The sequence below is a fragment of the Elephas maximus genome, chromosome 9 (genome assembly GCF_024166365.1).
Source record: "Elephas maximus indicus isolate mEleMax1 chromosome 9, mEleMax1 primary haplotype, whole genome shotgun sequence".
Taxonomy (NCBI): Eukaryota; Metazoa; Chordata; class Mammalia; order Proboscidea; family Elephantidae; genus Elephas; species Elephas maximus.
The window spans coordinates 27,378,071-27,396,899 of record NC_064827.1 but is presented as its reverse complement, the minus strand read 5'-3'; the positions used below and the strand labels follow the sequence as shown (position 1 = coordinate 27,396,899).

The 18,829-nt window shown below is 35.9% G+C and overlaps 1 protein-coding gene across 5 annotated transcripts in view; it reads right to left on the bottom strand.

Moving 5' to 3' along the window:
- Positions 1-18,829, bottom strand: part of CNTLN (centlein) — a 249,024-nt gene that overhangs the window by 14,598 nt on the left and 215,597 nt on the right. For all 5 annotated transcript variants that reach the window (XM_049895236.1, XM_049895238.1, XM_049895239.1 and 2 more), the window contains 2 exons: positions 10,694-10,879; positions 5,084-5,161 (listed from right to left, as the gene is read on the bottom strand). In XM_049895236.1, coding sequence (XP_049751193.1) covers positions 5,084-5,161; positions 10,694-10,879 — 264 coding nt within the window. The remainder of the gene's footprint in view (positions 1-5,083; positions 5,162-10,693; positions 10,880-18,829) is intronic.

Here is an 18,829-nt window from a genome sequence, read left to right as displayed (position 1 = left end):
ATAACACAACTAAATGATATTTATTATAATTTTGAAGACCAGACTGGGAAGAACAGTGTTCCCTAGAGAGAAACCTGTAAAAAAACTGACTCCTTCCTACTTGGATATGCCAGCAGGTTAGATCAACTAGAATATAAAAGAGGAACATATCCTTATGTGCCAACTGAAAGGAAACATATAAGTATGAAATGAAATAATTTATTTTACTTTCTCATGGTTATCAGCAGTAGACAGAAATTCAAATTCAAATGCTTTTAATGGTAATGGTAGGGAATACAGCCTATGAAATATAAGAACCTTATTAAGTTTACTCTGAAACGCATTTTTTTTTGTTTTTCCAACATGCCTCATATTAAGGAATTCAGTTTTTAAAATTGAGATATACTTTACACACCATAAAATTCACCATTTTAAAGTGTGCAATTAGTGGTTTTTATTACATTCACACAGTAGTCACTCGTCATCCATTCCTCCCCCCTATTCTGCCAGCCCCTGGCACCACTCATCTACTTCTGTCTCTATGGATTGGATGTGCCTATTCCAGACATTTCACATATAAGTGAATTCATACTATATGTGGTCTTTTGTGTCTGGCTTCTTTCACTAAGCATAATATTTTCAAGGTGCATCCATGTTGTAGAACATATCAGTACTTCCTTCTTTTATGGTTAAATAATATTCCATTGTAGGCACATAGATATTTTATGTATTCATCAGCTGATGGACGTTTAGAATGTTTCCACTTTTGAGATATTATGAATAATGCTGCTACAAACATTCATTTACCAATTTTTCATTTCTCTTTGGTATATACAAAAGGGTGGAACTGTGGGGCCATACGGGTATGGTAATCTGTGTTTAACTTTTTGAGGAACTTCCGTCTGTGTTATATAGTGGTTGCACCAATTACAGTACCACCAGCAATGTATGAGGGTTCTGATTTTTCCACATCCTTGCCAACACCTGCTATTGTCTGTCTTTTTTATTACAGCCATCCTAGTAGGTATGAAGTCGTATCTCACTGAGGTTTTGATTTGCACTTCCCTAAAAGCTAATGATGTTGAATTTCTTTTCTTGCACTTATTTTAGATATTTGTATATCTTTTTGGATAAATGTCTATTTAAATCTTTTGCTGATTTTTAATTGGATTCTTGTCTTTTTATTGTTGAACTGTCAAGAGTTTGAAATGTATTTTAAATGGTTAAATTGCACTGAGAATAGACAGATATAAGGCTGGGCTGAATTAATGAAACATCATGAATCTCTGAATATTATTAATGAAATGTACTTCCTAAACTTCCTGTGGCTTCAACCGCTATTTAACATCTCCTCCCTATTAAAGCTGCTCTCCCCTAAAACTCTTAAAGGTGTCATCACCTTTCTCATCATGTAAGGTATTAAACTCACCCATCCTTGGTTTGGGCTTTCTAATCAGCTTTCATCTAATCTCATTACCGTTATGGATTGAATCACTATAATGTGGGTCACGTCAATTTCCTTCTTTCTATTCCAATGGCCAGGGTACAAGCAGGCTCTCACTGTGCCTCACCTAGACTACCCTTTTGCTCCCAGTCTCTTCTCCCTCCAGTGCATCCTATATGCTGACGTCAGAGTATTGTTCTAAAGTACAACTCTGATCACATCACTTTCTGCTCAGAATCTTCTACAGTGTGGTCCCAGCCTAGTTTTCTTATGTCTTGTTTTTCTCTCAAACTCCATAAACTACAGAAAAACTCACTGGGGAGTTTCTCACATCCTAGTAAAATCATTAATTTGCTTGTTTGTATCTCCTATAAATTATAAATTAAAAAAAAACTTCTTAATGTGAAAAGAAGACTTAATACTAGTGAAAATGTCCAAAGACATTAAAAGGCAGCTATGCTGTAGAAAAATGAAAGTGAATCTCAGATTCTTTTTAGTGAGGTTCTTATTAGTACAAATCTTTGGGGACAAATGTTGTTGTTGTTAGGTGCCGTTGAATCAGTCCTGACCCTACAGCAACCCTGTTAGACAGAGTAGAACTGCCCCATAGGGTTTCTAAGGAGTGGCTAGTGGATTTGAACTGCTGACCTTTTGGTTAGCAGCCAAGATCTTAACCATCAGATCACCAGGGCATAAAATTACCAACTGCATCTGGAATCCATGAAATGACATATATTTGCATTCTGTATTAAAGGCATGTAAGTTAAAAATTTAGACTTGTTAGTCCTCATGCTTTTCTTGCTAAAAGCAACAGTAGGTATTACATTATTGTGTAGTTTCGCATTGCCACAGGGCAGAACATCTTTTTATGTTGTGGTAAATATTTTATCAATATAAAACTTCATCAAAGTGAATGCAGAGAAAAAAATTTTAATAGAAAATAATTCTGTGGCTTAATCCTTAAACAAAAACAAAACTGCAGAGCCAGGCTCACCTCTATAATCTCAGGATTCCGTCACATTCAGCACCCAACACTGAGGGTGGACATCAACCGCTGGGGGGGTGGGGGCGGGGGGGGTAAGTGTTCCTTTAATTTTAGCTTCAAAATATTTTAATAATCAAAATTGCAATTTAATTAACATGTTCTTTCAGAGAATAAGCTCAATTATTTCACAGTTTGACCATGCAAAGATCGTGTAAACTCAGATACAAGTAGCTGTATGCCATCAACTAAACAAAATGTATGAATGCACAGTTTTACACTTTGCCCATACAATCCTGTGAGCATAACTTAGCTCAAAAAAAAAAAAAGGAAACCTGGTGGGCAAAGAAACCCTTTTCTAAAATTCAGGACAAGTACAATTGTTGGAATTGAAAGAGAAGAAACAGAGTCTAAAAAAAAAAAGATGTTTTCTATTGTATAGATTTTTCTCTTGGGGATAATTACAAAGTGACATTCAAGTGCAACCAATGAAGTCTCGATTTTCTTTTTTCTCTCAAATTCAAAGACATCAGCAAAACCACCTATGTCAGTAATAAAAATAAAAAGTCTTTGACTTTTTAAATGTTATCATACTGTCACAGTGGAATAAAATTAGCTTGAAAAACGATCTAAAGCCACATGACGCAGTTCATTATGTATAACAGCAAAGCAGCCGTTTCCCAGTGTTCATAAAGGCCGCTCCATTAAATTTACCTCCAGTCAATAATTAGGAGTCCACAAATAAACCTGGGCAATTAAATCAATACTGCCAGGCAATTAGATTCCAGAGTCCAGGCTCAGTGGCACAAAAAGGCACTATATCAAACTGCAGTATTAAGCGGTCTGATGCCATTTTCAACAGGATTTTTTTACATGAACTGGAGAGCACACACATACATCTGCACAGTATAGAATGGGTTATGCACCCCTACTGTGTTACCAGTCTAACAGTTCCAGTGTCAGTGTAGCTTTAGTAAAATTTAATAAATATTTACACATTAAAAAAAAAAAAATCCGTTGCCGTCGAGTGGATTCTGACTCATACATAGCGTCCCTAAGGAACAGAGTTGAACTGCCTCATAGGGTTTCCAAGCAGCGGCTGGTGGATTCGAATTGCTGACCTTTTTGTTAGCAGCCCAGCTGTTAACCACTGCGCCACCAGGGCTCCGATCTATAAGTATGGATTTATTATTTTTTATGTTCATAACTGATGATAAAATTATCAATTAAATGAAAATACAAGGTTATATTTATTGAACAATAAAATATTTCTTAAAATTTTTATCATTTTCAAGCAGAACAAAGGAGAAAACTTAATCATCATTGAGCTCCTATGATGTGCTGGCACTGGCTGGGCGCTGGGCACACACATGATAAAGAAACAGCGTTCTTCAAAAGCCAGTTGTCCCTGGAGAAGGCTTCGTTGTGTGCTTGCATGTCTGTACTTAAACAGTTTTTAGCAGAAAACTGCTAATCACCCTCTATTACAGAAGTGATTCTCAGGGAATGTTTCAAAACTATATAAAACGGACACAAAGAATACTAATAGCTTATAATATGACTAGGTTATATGTTACTCTTAGCTTTACAAAAAAAAAAGCTGAGAAACTTCTCTTTGTTAATATAAATGTAAACTAGTTACATGTATATATCAGCTTCTGTTTTTAATCTTTACACAGAAACGTTTACATTGACTTTCTAAGAACCGCAGGCCAGTAATACTTTTTTCTTTTTGTGACAAGAACGTTTAGCTTTTATTTATTACAGAGCATTCAAAAAAATAAACAATTAGGATGAGCAAAAAGAAGGATAATGAAAAAGTTTTAGAATACATTACATGCTGTCAGTGATGTCAAAACAAAAGCTGGCCATGACTAGAAAAGCAGGGCTCTCACCTGCCAATAAACTGCCCTTGATCACTTACAAGAGGGGCACATCCCAGCAGACTATATGTGTATTAAAAAAATACTTGAAAGGGAAGAAGAAGTATCACACAGGTCACAGCAGCAGTCTCAATAGACCCCTCAGGGATTTCAACTCGTCTTGGCCTTGTCATCCTCTATGCAGCTTTCCACTCGGCCCAGAAAATGTCGATAGGAAAATGTTTGAGGGGCCTCTGGTGGAAATTTTTTCATTCTTTCTGCATTGACAGGATGCCAAATCAATATTTACTTCCCACTAACAAGCTGCTCGAGGTCTCAGTAGAAAATATTGTACAGAATGCGGGAAGACACAGTAATAAACAGCTGTCTGGCTGTGAGGAAAACATGAATTGACTGGAAACAGGTCCATAGTAAAAGGTCACTGAAACTGGTGAACTCCTCAGGTGTCCATATCAACTACTAACTTTAAAGACACATAATAAAGAATCTCTTTTCCTAGGAGGTCTGAGAGAAAAGATCCTTTTCTGTCTAGCAAGCATAGAGGCTGACTCGATAATTTAATTAATGCATTTGCTAAGACCCACGTTGGCTCCTTCCCAAGGCGTTTGTTTCATTTGTTAAGTCCAAAAGTACAAACAGAGGGTTAACTTTCCTGTCTGCCTCTTGGAATACTTCTTTACCTAACAGAAGTAAGTAATGTGCAACTGTTTACAAAAAGTTAGACATACAGTAAAACTGCAAGGCTTAGACTTTTTATCTCAAAGTTTTAATATATCAAGTAGAAAAATGAAATACCTGTCCTTCAAGAAGTTTCTGAATGTATAACAGCCACTCCTTGTCATTTTCAGCATCTGTCTTTGCTCTTTCAATTTCCTAAAGGAACAAAATAAAAACAGTATGTATCTTAGTCATCCAACGCTGCTATAACAGAAATACCACAAATGGGTGGCTTTAACAAAGAGAAATTTATTCTCTCTCAGTATAGTAGGCTGCAAGTCCAAATTCAGGATGTCAGCTCCAGGGGAAGGCTTTCTCTCTCTGTCGGCTCTGGAGGAAGGTCCTTGTCCTCACTCTTCCCTGGTCGAGGAGCTCCTCAGGTGCAGGGACCCCATGTCCAAAGGATGTGCTCTGCTCCTGGTGCTGCTTTCTCAGTGGTATGAGGTCCCCAGCTCTCTGCTTGTTTCCCTTTCATCTCTTGAGACATAAAAGGTGGTGCAGGCCACACCTCAGGGTAACTCCCTTTACCTTGGATCAGGGAGGTGACCTGAGTAAGGGTGGTGTTACAATCCCACCGTGATTCTCTCAAAGTAAAATTACAATCACAAAATGGAGGACAACCACACAATACTGGGAATAATGGCCTAACCAAGTTGACACATATTTTTGGAGGGACACAATTCAATCCATGATAATGTGTTAACTGCATTTTCCATAAACTTGACCATATTATTAACTCATTGCCATCTAGTTGATTCTGACTCCATAGCAACCCTATAAGACAGAGTAGAACCGCCCCATGGGGTTTCTAAGGAGCACCTAGTGGATTCAAATTGTCAACCTTTTGGTTGGCAGACGAATTCTTAACTACTCTACCACTTTTTTTTTTTTTTTTTTCCTACCACTAGGGCTCCTGATCATACCATTAGATGTTGAGTAAATTTAGAAGCGTATTGGTAGAACTAGATTCAACAAAGAGCAGCCTGTCCCCTCAAAGGAGGAATATTTAAATCCAGGCTTTTTAATATTTAGTTTCTAAATATTTATATACATGTGGAAGATGCTATTATTTCTATAATTCACAATGTACTTCAGGAATATTTTATTTCTGCCTTCACAGTGGAGTTAAAGGTAGGGACTGAGATATGGGGGCATGAAGGCGACTAAAAGAAAATGAAAAACAGGATAGGGTTGTTTAAAAGAATCATTGACAAGTGACCCTCTTAAGGTAACATTAAGCCTTATACTTGAAATCTGACTTCTCGGCAGATACGGAGGGGTAATGGTCACAATCTCAAACAGCAACAGAACAGGGCATGGCTCTGGTGCATCTAAATGCTTGTTTATTTAAAAATATTCAAAGTTTACTGATAGGCTGAGGGACACCTCAACTTAAAGCGCCAGAAATCACTAAACATTTTTGACTCATTATCAAGGTAAAAATATTTCTGAAATTATAAAGTAGTCATACATGCAGTTGATCATTCACTTAAAGATCATGATTCAATTTACAAAAAATATGTACTTTTCAAAAAGGGAAGGATTTGGTAAATCAACCTTTGTAGACAACTATTGCATGCCAGGCATCATGCTACGCACGTCATGTAGGGTATCGCAGTTTCTGAGGTGAATTTACTAGTTTGGTGTAGTTTAAGGAACCCAAGTCTGGTGGTCTGGACTCTGCTTGGGTAAGTAGCTCAATTCCTTAGACCACTGAAAGATGTAAGGACCAGTCTAAACGAGCTCTGGTCTACGATTAAACCTAGTAAACATGTCAAGGTGCTCTGATCCTTCTGAGAGCGGCTTGTTTCCACTTGAAACCCTTTTTTTCCAGCAGGGCCACCGCTTAAGGTTGTGTGGTATGTACACTGCAGTGACATGTACTCTGGCTCCAGACTGCTTCTGCCCAGAGGCGAGGGTGCATTTCTTCACAAAAATGGCCATTCACTCTTGGGGATTACAAAAAAATCAGTTGCCATTGAATCCACTCTGACTTATGGCAACCCTGCGTGTGTCAGAATTGAACTGAGCCCAGAAGGGTTTTCAATGACCGGTTTTTCACAAGGAGATTGTAATACCTTTCTTCTGAGAAACCTCTGGAGGGACTCAAACCTCTAGCCTTTTGGTTAACAGGTGAGAGCATTAACTGTATGTGCCACCCAGGGACTCCTTGGGGTATAAAGGGAGATCCTTTTCTAACCCATATATGCCATAGGAATATGTGTCAGTCCAGAGAAGACATCTTTTTTATTTTTTATATACTATTGTGTTTTACAATAGTATATAAAAAATAAAAAAGATGTCTTCTCTGGACTGACATATATGTGTCTGCATACTGTGTTTTAGATGAAGGTTTACATAGCAAGTTGGGTTCTCCTTTAAAAATTTTTATACAAATTATTCTGTGCCATTGATTACAATTTTACAATGTATAAGCATTCTCATGATTTTCTTTCTATTTGTTCTATTTCAATTGATCTAGCTCCCCTTCCCCTCCTAGCCTTCTCATCTTTGTTGTTGTTGTTAGGTGCCCTCAAGTTGCTTCTGATTCATAGCAACCCCATGTACAACGGAATGAACCACTTGCCCAGTCCTGTACCATGGCTGAAGCCACTGTGTCAATCCATCTCATTGAGCGTCTTCCTCTTTTTCGCTGACTTTCTACCAAACATGATGTCTTCTCCAGGGACTGGTCCCTCCTGATCACTTGCCGAAAGTATGTGAGATGAAGTTTTGCCATCCTTGTTTCTAAGAAGCATGCTGGCTGTACTTCTTCCAAGACAAATTTGTTGGTTCTTCTGGCAGGACATGGTATAGTCAACATTCTTCCTCAATACCATAATTCAAAGCATCAATTCTTTTTCAGTCTTCCTTACTTGTCCAGCTTTCACATGCATATGAGGCAATCGAAAACATGGCTTGAGTCATGTGCACCTTAGTCCTTAAAGTGACATCTTTGCTTTTTAACACTTTAAAGAGGTCTTTTGCAGCAGATTTTCCCAATGCAATGCATCATTTGATTTCTTGACTGCTACTTCTAGCGGTGTTGATTGTGGATCCAAGTAAAATGAAATCCTTCACAACTTCAATATTTTCTGTTTATCATGATGTTGCTTATTGACCCAGCTGTGAGGATTTTTGTTTATGTTGAGTTGTAACCCATACTGAAGGCTGTAGTCTTGGATCTTCATCAGTAAGTGCTTCAAGTCCTCTTCACTTTCAGCAAGCATGGTTGTGTCAACTGCATATTGCAGGTTGTTAATGAGACTTCCTCCAATTCTTATCCCCCATTCTTCTTCATATAATCCAGCATCTCAGATTATTCGCCCAGCATACAGATTGAACAAGTATGATCAAAGGATACAACCCTGACACACACCTTTCCTGACTCTAAACCAGGCAGTATCCCCCTGTTCTGTTCGAATGACTGCCTCCTGGTATAAGTACAGGTTCCCCATGAGCACAATCAAGTGTTCTGGAATTCCCATTCTTTCCAGTGTTATCCATAATTTGTTATGATCCACACAGTTGAATGCCTTTGCTGCGTCAATAAAACACACGTAAGCATCTTTCTGGTATACTCTGCTCTCAGTCATAATCCATCTGACATCAGCAATGATATCCCCTGTTCTATGTCCTCTTCTGAATCTGGCTGGAATTTCTGGCAGTTCCCGGTCGACGTGCTGCTGCAACTACTCTTGAATGATCTTCAGAAAAATTTTACTTGTGTGTGATATTAATGATATTTTTTGATAATTTCCGCATTCTGTTGGATCACTTTTCTTTGGAATGGGTACAAATATGGATCTTTTCCAGTTGGTTGGCCAGGTAGCTGTCTTCCAAATTTCTTAACATAGATGAGTGAGCACTTCCAGCACTGCACCGATTTGTTGAAACATTTCAGTTGGTACTCCCTCAATTGTTGGAGCCTTGTTTTTTGCCAGTGTCTTCAGTGCAGCATGGACCTCTTCCTTCAGTACCATCAGCTCTTGATCATATATGCTACCTCCTGAAATGGTTGAACGTCGACCAATTATTTTGGTACGGTGATGCTGTGTTCTTTCCATCTTCTTTTGATGCTTCCTGCATAGTTTAATATTTTCCCTGTAGAATCTTTCAATATTGTAACTCAAGGATTGAATTTTTAGTTCTTTCCAAAAAAAATTCTCGTCTTTGCTTTTGGGTAACTGTTGACCGTTTGGTCTCACATAGTTATTTGTCTAAGGCAGCACATTACCCATGGGTGATATTGTTTATTTTATAAGCCAATCTGTTATTTGGCTGATGAAAGGGTGGCAGTCTGAGCCCATCCAGAGTGCCTCGGAAGACAGGCCAGGCGATCTGCTTTGGAAAGGTCACAGCCTTGAAAACTATGGAACAATTCTACTCTACACACATGGGGTAGCCATGAGTTGAAATCAACTCGAGGGCAACTAACAATAACACTTGTTTAAAAACTCTTAAACAACAGTGAAGGCTTCTGATCTTAATTTTTTCTTAGGTTTCTCATTATAAATTAACAAATTTTAATTGTCTATAATAAGCCATACTGAATACCTTCTCCAGAGGTACTATTATCTCCTGTGTGTCATATATTTGACAAATTTTACATATTATAATTTATCATAATGATATAATTTAATATAATGTATCTATGATGTCATATATTTAATACTCTCGTACTTCAAAATCCAGAATTCACTGGAGAGTCATTGGCGTTGTGGCATTGATTCTGAAAACAGAAAACTAATAATTTTCTACTCTGGGATGAAAATCATCTCTACAGGATTCCTTTGACTTTTATTTAAGAATTCTTGGAAGTTTAAGGCTTTTGCTAATTATGGATCTCCTCTACTCCAGAACTTCCCTGAGAAGCTGAAGGGGCTAGAGGATAATTTTATAAATATATTCATTCAGCAAACACTCACTGAAAATAAATAGCTTTATAGTCTTTAATCTTTTGATTCTTTCCAAATAATAATAATAAAAATCTATTATCTGCGTATTGAAGTTCAGAGGTTTATATGTAAAACAGGATTGAGTAACCCCTCAGGGCTTCTCCAAAGACTGTGCAGAAGCTGTTTGTAAAGAGAATCTGCTGTTTGTAAAGCAGAAACTCTGTCCAATTGCAGTGCTCTTCTCAGGAGGTGCTGAAATGCCGTTGAAGCATACCCAGAAAGTCACTCAGGCAGCAGAATGTATTTTATCTGATTTAAAGTAATAAGTATGTTTTTCTTTAACTTGATTAACAGTAATTTTGAATTTAGTCAAGAAAGCCAACAGATCTACTTTTTAAAATCTGGCACAGAAGGAAAAATTCTGAAATCAGTGGTGGCTCAGCCTAACTAAATCCATTCAACTAGCTTAATTAAAGATACTAGCTTACAAGATATATAATACGACTAACTAAGTTAAAGAAAATGGGAAGACAAGAAAGGATGACTAACTTGAATAACAAGCAGTTCTAAAGGTTCTAAGTACTGGCTTATTTCTCTATTATACAGCTAAAAGTCTCTAAAGGTTTTTTGAGAGGGTTAATACTCCTGATTTTAAACATTCATTGACCCATTAATAATCTTATCTTCATTCATTTTATCTTAAAGATGAAATTCTTAAAATTACATAATAAAAACGTGTTTTAGTTTAATATGTAAAAAAAACCCTTTGTTAATATTTAGATGATCTTACCGCTTCATCTTCCGTATCCAATATTTCTTCTAGATCTGATCGTGAAATGTTCAGGATAGAAGCTGCCAAGGTCTGGGCTTTACGGGTTGAGGTTTTCGAAGCAACCCTGTTTTTCTGCATTTTTTTAAGCTCTCTGATTTGTTGCCTTATCATCTGGACATCATTTTGTAACTCTTTGACCAGGGCCTACAATAGAATGGAAAGAATGTGGGTTCATATGGAAATCATAAATAAAGACAAGGCAGGCATAGCATAAAAATGTGAAGATACTAGCACATCATTTTTTATTAAAATTTATTTATTTTAGAACCTAATGAGTTGCCCTGCGCTTTTTGTCAGTATGTGAGAGATGCTGTCTTAAATGACCTTCATTCAGGCAACTTGCTGGGTTAACCAGAGCTCTCCATTTTCTCTTCTAGATATAACAGCTGTTATCTTAGGGACAGCGAATGCTTGCAGGCTACTTTCATTCATGCTATAACACAACGACTCCATCCAGCTGAACTGATTACACAAGTCAGTTCTATTTATTCCTAAACATTTGTATATTAGTTTTAACAGTTACATGATTTATTTATTGTATAAACTGATGAAATATGAGTGCAGAATCATTTTTATTTTATTAAAACTGAGCTAGAAATGCTTTGGAAGCCCTCAATAAAGAAAAGTTGGGTAAAAATGCAATTAAGTCATATATGGGCAAGATAACTATAAAAATTTTTTTAAATTGTTAAAAAAAAAAAACTAGGATTATTTCACAGGTGTCTTTAAGTTCTCATTTTTGAGAAGAAAATAAATGGTAGACCATACCATGCCTTGTGTCCATAAAAAAAAGATGCTCCTTGCTCTGGGTAGACAGAGCTCTGTGCCTGGGTGCATGGCTTTATGAGCTGAGAGCAGTCTAGATAGATGTGTGGGCTGTTTTCAATCTTTGGCTAGTTCAAGCAGTGTTGCAATAAATAATGGATAATGGTGCATATGTCAATTTTGCATCTCTAAGATATATCCCTAGAAGTGGAATTGCTGGATCAAAGGGTGTGTGTAACTGTAACTTTGATGGCTGTTGTTTAATTCTACTCCCTTCTCCAAGGTAGTACCAATAAAAAAAAACATACCTCCAAAAGGAATGTACCTGATTCTCTACACCTTTAGAAAAATACTACTGTGTTATTTCAGTGTAGTTTTGTAAGCATATTTTTAAGTTTTATTTCTCTTACTATAAATGAAGCTGAGCATTAATTTTAAGAGGTATTTGTATTTGTCAGTTTTTCTTAGTGATTTATAGAAGTTCTTTCTATATCAGGGAAATTATATTTATCTATGACATATTCAGGGGAAACCCTGGTGGTGTAGTGGTTAAGTGCAATGGCTGCTAACCAGGAGGTCGGCAGTTCAAATCCGCCAGGCGCTCCTCGGAAACTCTATCAGGCAGTTCTACTCTGTCCTATAGGGTTGCTATGAGTCGGAATTGACTCGATGGCAATGGGCCTAGTATGACATATTCATCAATTTTTTTCTTTCGAAGGTGATTGAGTTTTATGCTAAGCCAAAAAAAAAGAGACAATTTTGTGTGTACTCAAATTAATCTTTCCCTTTCCAACTTCTCAATTTACTGTGATACTTAAAAAAAAAAATTCTCTACATGTAAAATCACTTTCAAACCATGATTTCTTCTAATACTTTAAAGTTTTTATTTCTCATTTTTAAATTTTAATCCATTTGTAATCACTTACAGAATTATTACATAAAATGATAGTTGTGCCAATACCACTTATTTAAATAGTCCATATTTTCCCCAGTGATCTCATGTGTTTAGGTCAACTTCGAGACTTTCTATTCTTTTCCATCTCTGTCTTTTTATAAGTGAGGCTTTAATCTGGTAGGGCTATCTCCTTCTTATTATCCTTCTTTTTCGTGTTTCTCCTGACAACTTTTGCTTTAGTTTTTCATAAGTACTTTACACATAAACAGACACCTGCCAAACCATCGCAACATACGTACTTTAAAAACCTTTTATTTCCATTTCATTTAACTCATATTTTTTATTTGCATTCTCTTTTTCCCTTTTGAGATTATACTTCTTTGTGCTCTTTCTGCTGGGGAATTTTGTTTCTGAGATAATTTTATTTACTTTCTTTTCTTTGTTTCATCTGCCAGCTTGGTTTCATCTGCTTCTATTGTCCCACCATCTCTTCCCTAAATCTTTACATTTATTTCTACCTTGCAGGTTTGCTTCTTAGAATGAATTATTTTATTAATATTTTAATATTCATATTTCATATTGTATTCATTTTAATTCATAGTAAAATATTTCACCTATGGCAGCTTATCTCTAGTGAAATTTCTTTTCCTGCCATTTACTTTTCCTGTTCCTTTCCTCCCTTCTTATTCTAATATATCTGGATAGATACTGTGCTGGTTCCTTTTTCAGAAGAAGAGTTTTTAAAGAAGAGTTTTTCCTTCCTGTGTGATGAATCAATCCTTCATTCCTAGGATAATCTGAATTTTCCCATGATGTAAAATCCTTTTCATATGATGCTGTATTTGATTTGCTAACACATAGTTGAAGACATTGTATTTATATTCGTGATGACATACGGTTTGTAATTTGTAATGCCTTTATCAGGTTTTGGTTTCAGGGTTATACTGGCCTCATACAATGAGTTGGGATGTGTTTTCTCCTTAATTTTCAGAAAAAGTCTGTGTAAGGTTGCTGATGATTTCTTTTCTTCAAATGTTTGATAGAATTCATCAGTGAGATCACCTGGGCTTGAAGAGTGTGTTTGTATTTCTGTATGAAGGGTTTAGATGAAAAAAGGCCCCCAACTCTGTAATACAGACAGATTCAGATTTTCAGTGTCATCTTTTGTCAACGCCTTGTAATGGTAAGAGACAATTCTGGATGATCCCGGACACTCATTTCCTTTCTCCTCTTGGTAGTTTAGCAGAGAGCTGACTCAGCTACACCGAGTCAGTCTGAGGAAAGGGCAAGGTGATGTCAGTGTTCCTTGCAGGCCATGCTCAACCTTGGACACCGATATACAAGACAAAGTGGTGGGATGGGGCTCTTTCTCTCAGAGAGTTCTCAGTCACACATTCAACTTGGTGGTACAGGAAGGCCCTTCACTGCTGGACACATGGCCATGGCACATACCAAATAGTTACACTCAGACTTTGCTGTGGAATCAAGGGAGTTCTGGGACTGTGTGCATTCTACTACCGCTCTGCTAGTCAGCTTTCTCCAGTAAGCCCCATGTTACTATGGCACTGTGTGGTGCTACTGCTGTATGAGTATGACACCCCCATGTGACATGCAAGATGTACTTTGCAAGGAATTTGTCTGCTTCACCTAAATTGTTGAATTTATCGCTATAAAATTGTTCATAAAATTTCCTTATTCTTCTTTAGATGTTTACAGGATCTATAGTGATACCCCTTCTTTCATTCCTGATATTGGTAAATTATGTTTCTTTTTTTGTCTTTGATCACTTTAACTAGGGATTTACCCATTTAGCTGATCTTTTCAAAGAACCATTCTATATGAGCTTTAAATTATGAAAGATACTGCCGTGTTGTTCTTCAAAATGCAATCAGCTTATACTCCCGTGGAGAACGTGTGAGAATATTTCCATAGATCCTTGCCAATTCTGGATTTCAAAAATCTTTATACATCTTTTATAGTTTTCCAGTCTGTTATCAATAGACAAGAAATTATATTGAATTTTTATTTATTTTGAATATTCTGGATTCCTACTAAGGTCCAGGATCTTTTCGATGTTTATTGGTTATTTGAATTTCTTCTTTAATGAATTATTTTTATTATTTGCCGTCCTATTCCTATTGGGCTCTTTGCTTCTATTGATTTGTAGGAATTCTTGATATATTCTGGATAATATATTATCTGTTATATATGTGTAAGTATTCTCCCAGACCGTCATTGGTCTTGTAACTTCATTTATAGTATCTCTTTCCCACAGTTAAACGTTTTTACTTAATCATGGTTTCTAGTTACGTACTTATAGATTCTAGGCTTCATGTTTTGATTATGAATATTTTCTATCACAAGATTATAAGAAGCTTGTAATGCTTTAATCATTTTACTTTTTATTCTTGGGTTTTAACGTGTGGGTTGTATGAGGTATATATCTAATCACATTATTATTTTCTGAATTAAGAACAATTTTTCCAATGCCGTTATTGACTACTTTACCCCCACACTAATTTTGAAATACAAAATGCAATCTTTATGCCCTAAATTTTCACGAGTTTGTTTTCTGCACTCCTATTCTGTTCCAATGCTCTATTCATCCATTTCTGTACTAATTATGTTGTTTTATTTACTACAACTTTATAGCATCTTGTACTGTTTGTTAGTGAAAATCCTTCTCCCCCTTCATCCATCATGATTCCTCCTCCTTCTGCTTCCATTTTCATACTTTCTTCTCTTTCAACTAATTTTGGAATCATTTGTCAGATCTGGGACTGTACTGACAATATAGATTAACTTTGGAATAAACTCTCATATTTACAATATTGATTCATTTCATTCAGAGAAACAGAGTATCTCTGCATTTATTCATGTCTGTTTTATGTCTTTCAGTGATGTTTTATACTCTGCTATTTTTTTTATGTTTCCTGGGCCATGACTGTACCAGGCAAAACCAGTGCAAAGACCTGAAAAAAAAAATGCATTTATACTATCTAATCTGACTATGGTGTGATACAACTGTGATTTGACATAATAGGTAATCAAAAGTAAGATTATTTTTAGAATAAGACCACTTAGAAATTCTAAACCCTTCTAAACTATTTTGGGTTAAGGCAGAAATAAAAACTGAATTTATTAACTATTTCAAAATCAGCAACAGTGAGAATATCAAAACATTTCAAATCAAAACACTAGAAAAAGAAAACAAAATAAACTCAAATCAAATTTTAAAATGATATTAAGAAAAAATAAAAAAACCTCTTCCTTCCCCTCCCCACAAAAATGAATCTAGCAATAAAATAGAAAGTTGGATATTTTAAAAGATCAATCAAAAAAAGTTGGCAGTAAATAAGATTTTTTAGAAGGAAAAAAGACCCAATAGTACACAGCATTAGGAACTATGTAAGAGGATGTAGATACTTTTAAAATCATAAGAGAATTTACTAACTTTATGTAAATAAGTTGAAAAACTTCAACAAAATGAATGATATGCTAACGAAATATAAATTACCAAAACCGACTCAAGATGATGTAAACAAATAATAATATTATAAATTACCAGATTTCAACGGAAGCAATCTAAATGCACATCGATAGGAGTTATGTTTTACGTGGGATACTATAACAGGAGAAATTATTAATAGGTTACATGTAATTAACATGTTTTTAGTGAAGTACATGATGAATGAACCAGTACTACATATATACATGACAAAATCTCTAAAATACAGTGAGTAAAAAAAAAGTTCTAGAACGATGTTTACAGTATGCCCCATTTCTATAAAGCCATGCTATGCACTGCTTATGGGTCTATGCATATGTAGTGATAGTTTGCAGACAGTCATGGGAATGACAAACACCCAATTCCAGACAGAAAAACTAGGAAAAAAAGGAAGTGGGCTTGGGGAGAAGCACGCAAGAATCTTTAACTGCGCACAGGTTTTTTTTTTCCTCTAAAAAGAAATCTGAAACACAGGTGACAAAGTACTTGCATTTGTTAGAACTCCATGGTGGAGGAGGAATATTTATGTTATCCTTTGAACTCTGCGTATGTTTAGAATATTAGATAATAAGAAATATATCACTTCCACACAGTTTTACCAGTGAGTCCTATAAACCTTTAAGAAACAGGTAATTCTCATGTTATATAATCTATTTTAAGGCTTTTGAAAATACAAAAAGTTCTTACATAACTTTTGATCAATTTACATTAACCCTACAACCAACGTCACACAAGAATAGCTTGCAAGAAAAGAAAACTACAGGCTAATCTCGCCCATGAACATACAAGCAGAATTCCTAAATTAAATGTCAGCAAATCAAAGTCGCCATCATACTAAGATTCATACATGATGAAACAATAGAGTTTACCCCAGGAATGCAGGAATTGATAAATATCTGAAAATTATTACCCTAGTAAGCAATACTGATAGTTTAAAAAGAGAAAACCTTTTTGAGCATCTCACCAGATGCAGAAAAAAAATCTGATTAAGGTTCAAGCCTTATTTCTGACAACACAAAGTATAAAAAATACCTTTAACAGTATGGCATTCTAGCCAATGAAATGTGAGTGTAGTTTTTGAAGGCTCTAGAAAATGCAAATAAGCAATAAAAGTATATAACTGTGAGAAATTACACAATAGACTGTGATTATTTGTGGTATGATTTTGAATGTAGAAAATCAAATAGAATCAAATGATAAGCTATCAGAACTAAGCAGATAATTCAGCAAGGAGTTCAAAACAAGGCCATCATATAAGAATAAATAGGGTCAGCAGTTTGAATTCACCAGCTGCTCCTTAAATATTCTTACCATGGCCAATTTCAAGCAAGCAATGTGAACACAGAGTTAGGAAGAAGTTTGAAAACTCAGTTCTGGTGAGCTGGCTCTAGGGCACCATATATTTCATTCTTTTATGCTTTTGGATCACTGTGTTTTAGGCTTTTTTTTTGTTTTCCCCACAATTTGAGAGTCTCTTTCTTTTAAAAATAGATTTCGATTCTACAACATACTTTGTGATTATTGGTATGTTTGCATTTATTCCAGATGTATCATCCTGTGTTTTTTATTTACTATGTTTATTTGCTATTTCCTTCCTTTCTTCCATCTGTCTTCCCTCTCCTTCATGGCTTGAGCTGGACTAATGGGCCTTTCTGTATTTTTTTCTTTTTCTCTAATATTTTGAGAATCAAATACTCTTTCTATTCTTGTGCTTACCTTTTAAGGTCCCTGGGTGGTGAAATCTTTAAGCCTTTTTAGGCATACATTTAATATATTTTCAAACAATATCTAGAGTTCATCACCCTGTATGTTGCTTCACCAAATCAAAAAAGAAACATAACTCTTCTAAACAATCCATTCCTCCACATCTAAGACTGTAATCAGTAAAGTCAGCAATTATTTAGATTTTAGTATCAGTAATACTAGCTTCTCTGTTTCCATTGATTCACATGTTCTAAAGATTGACAGGGCCCTATATTTGCAGAAAAAAAAAAAAAAAAGCAGAGAGACCTAAAAAAGTGAAAAGAACAACCTTTTGGATACATTAAGGAAGAAGGCAAAGATCTTGAGAAAGAGGGGGCTTGTAGTGTCCAAGGACCAGCAAGGTCAGTATGGCTAGAGTAGAATAAGAGAGCTGAAATGCAGAAGAAAGTGAAGTCACATAAGTAACAATAAGACTAATCATGGAGAGCCCTGTAGAGCAGTAAAGATTCTATTTTATTCTGAATTGAGGAATCTGGAGACAGTTTTGAGCAAAGGAATGACAGGGTATGTTTCCTACATTAAAACGATCATTCTGGTCAAAGGGTGGAGAAAGATTATTCTGGAGCAACAGTTGAAGGGGGAGACTAGCTAGGAGACCAATCCAGAGGTACAAGCAAAAGATGATGCTAACTATGACCAGGACAGCAGCTGTGGTGAGAAGTGGCAGAAATTTGGGTATATTTTCAAGTAATAGCAAATAGCACTTGCTGAAGGGTTAGAAATGCAAGGTGAGAGAAACAGAAGAGACAAGGATAACTCCGGGTTTGGGACCTAACCATCTGAATGATGGCCATGGAGAACCCTGTAAATGAAGTAGGCCTGAAAGAAGAAAAATCATCTAATTTTTGGACCTATTAAGTCTGAGATGCCTATTAGACGTCCAAGGAAAGATCACAGTTAGGCAGGTGGTGATAGGAATCCATCGTTTCAGGGAGAAGTCAAGATTAGACATATATTGTTGTTAGTTGCCATTAGGTCAGCTCTGACTCACGATGACTTTATGTATAACAGAACGAAATGTTGCCCCATTCTGTGATATCTTCATGATCATTGGTATGTTTGAGTCTATCCTTATGGCTATTGTATTGTGCCTTGTAGCCTGTGGGGCTCATCTTCCAGCACTATATCAGACAATAATTTGTTGTGATCCATAAGGTTTTCA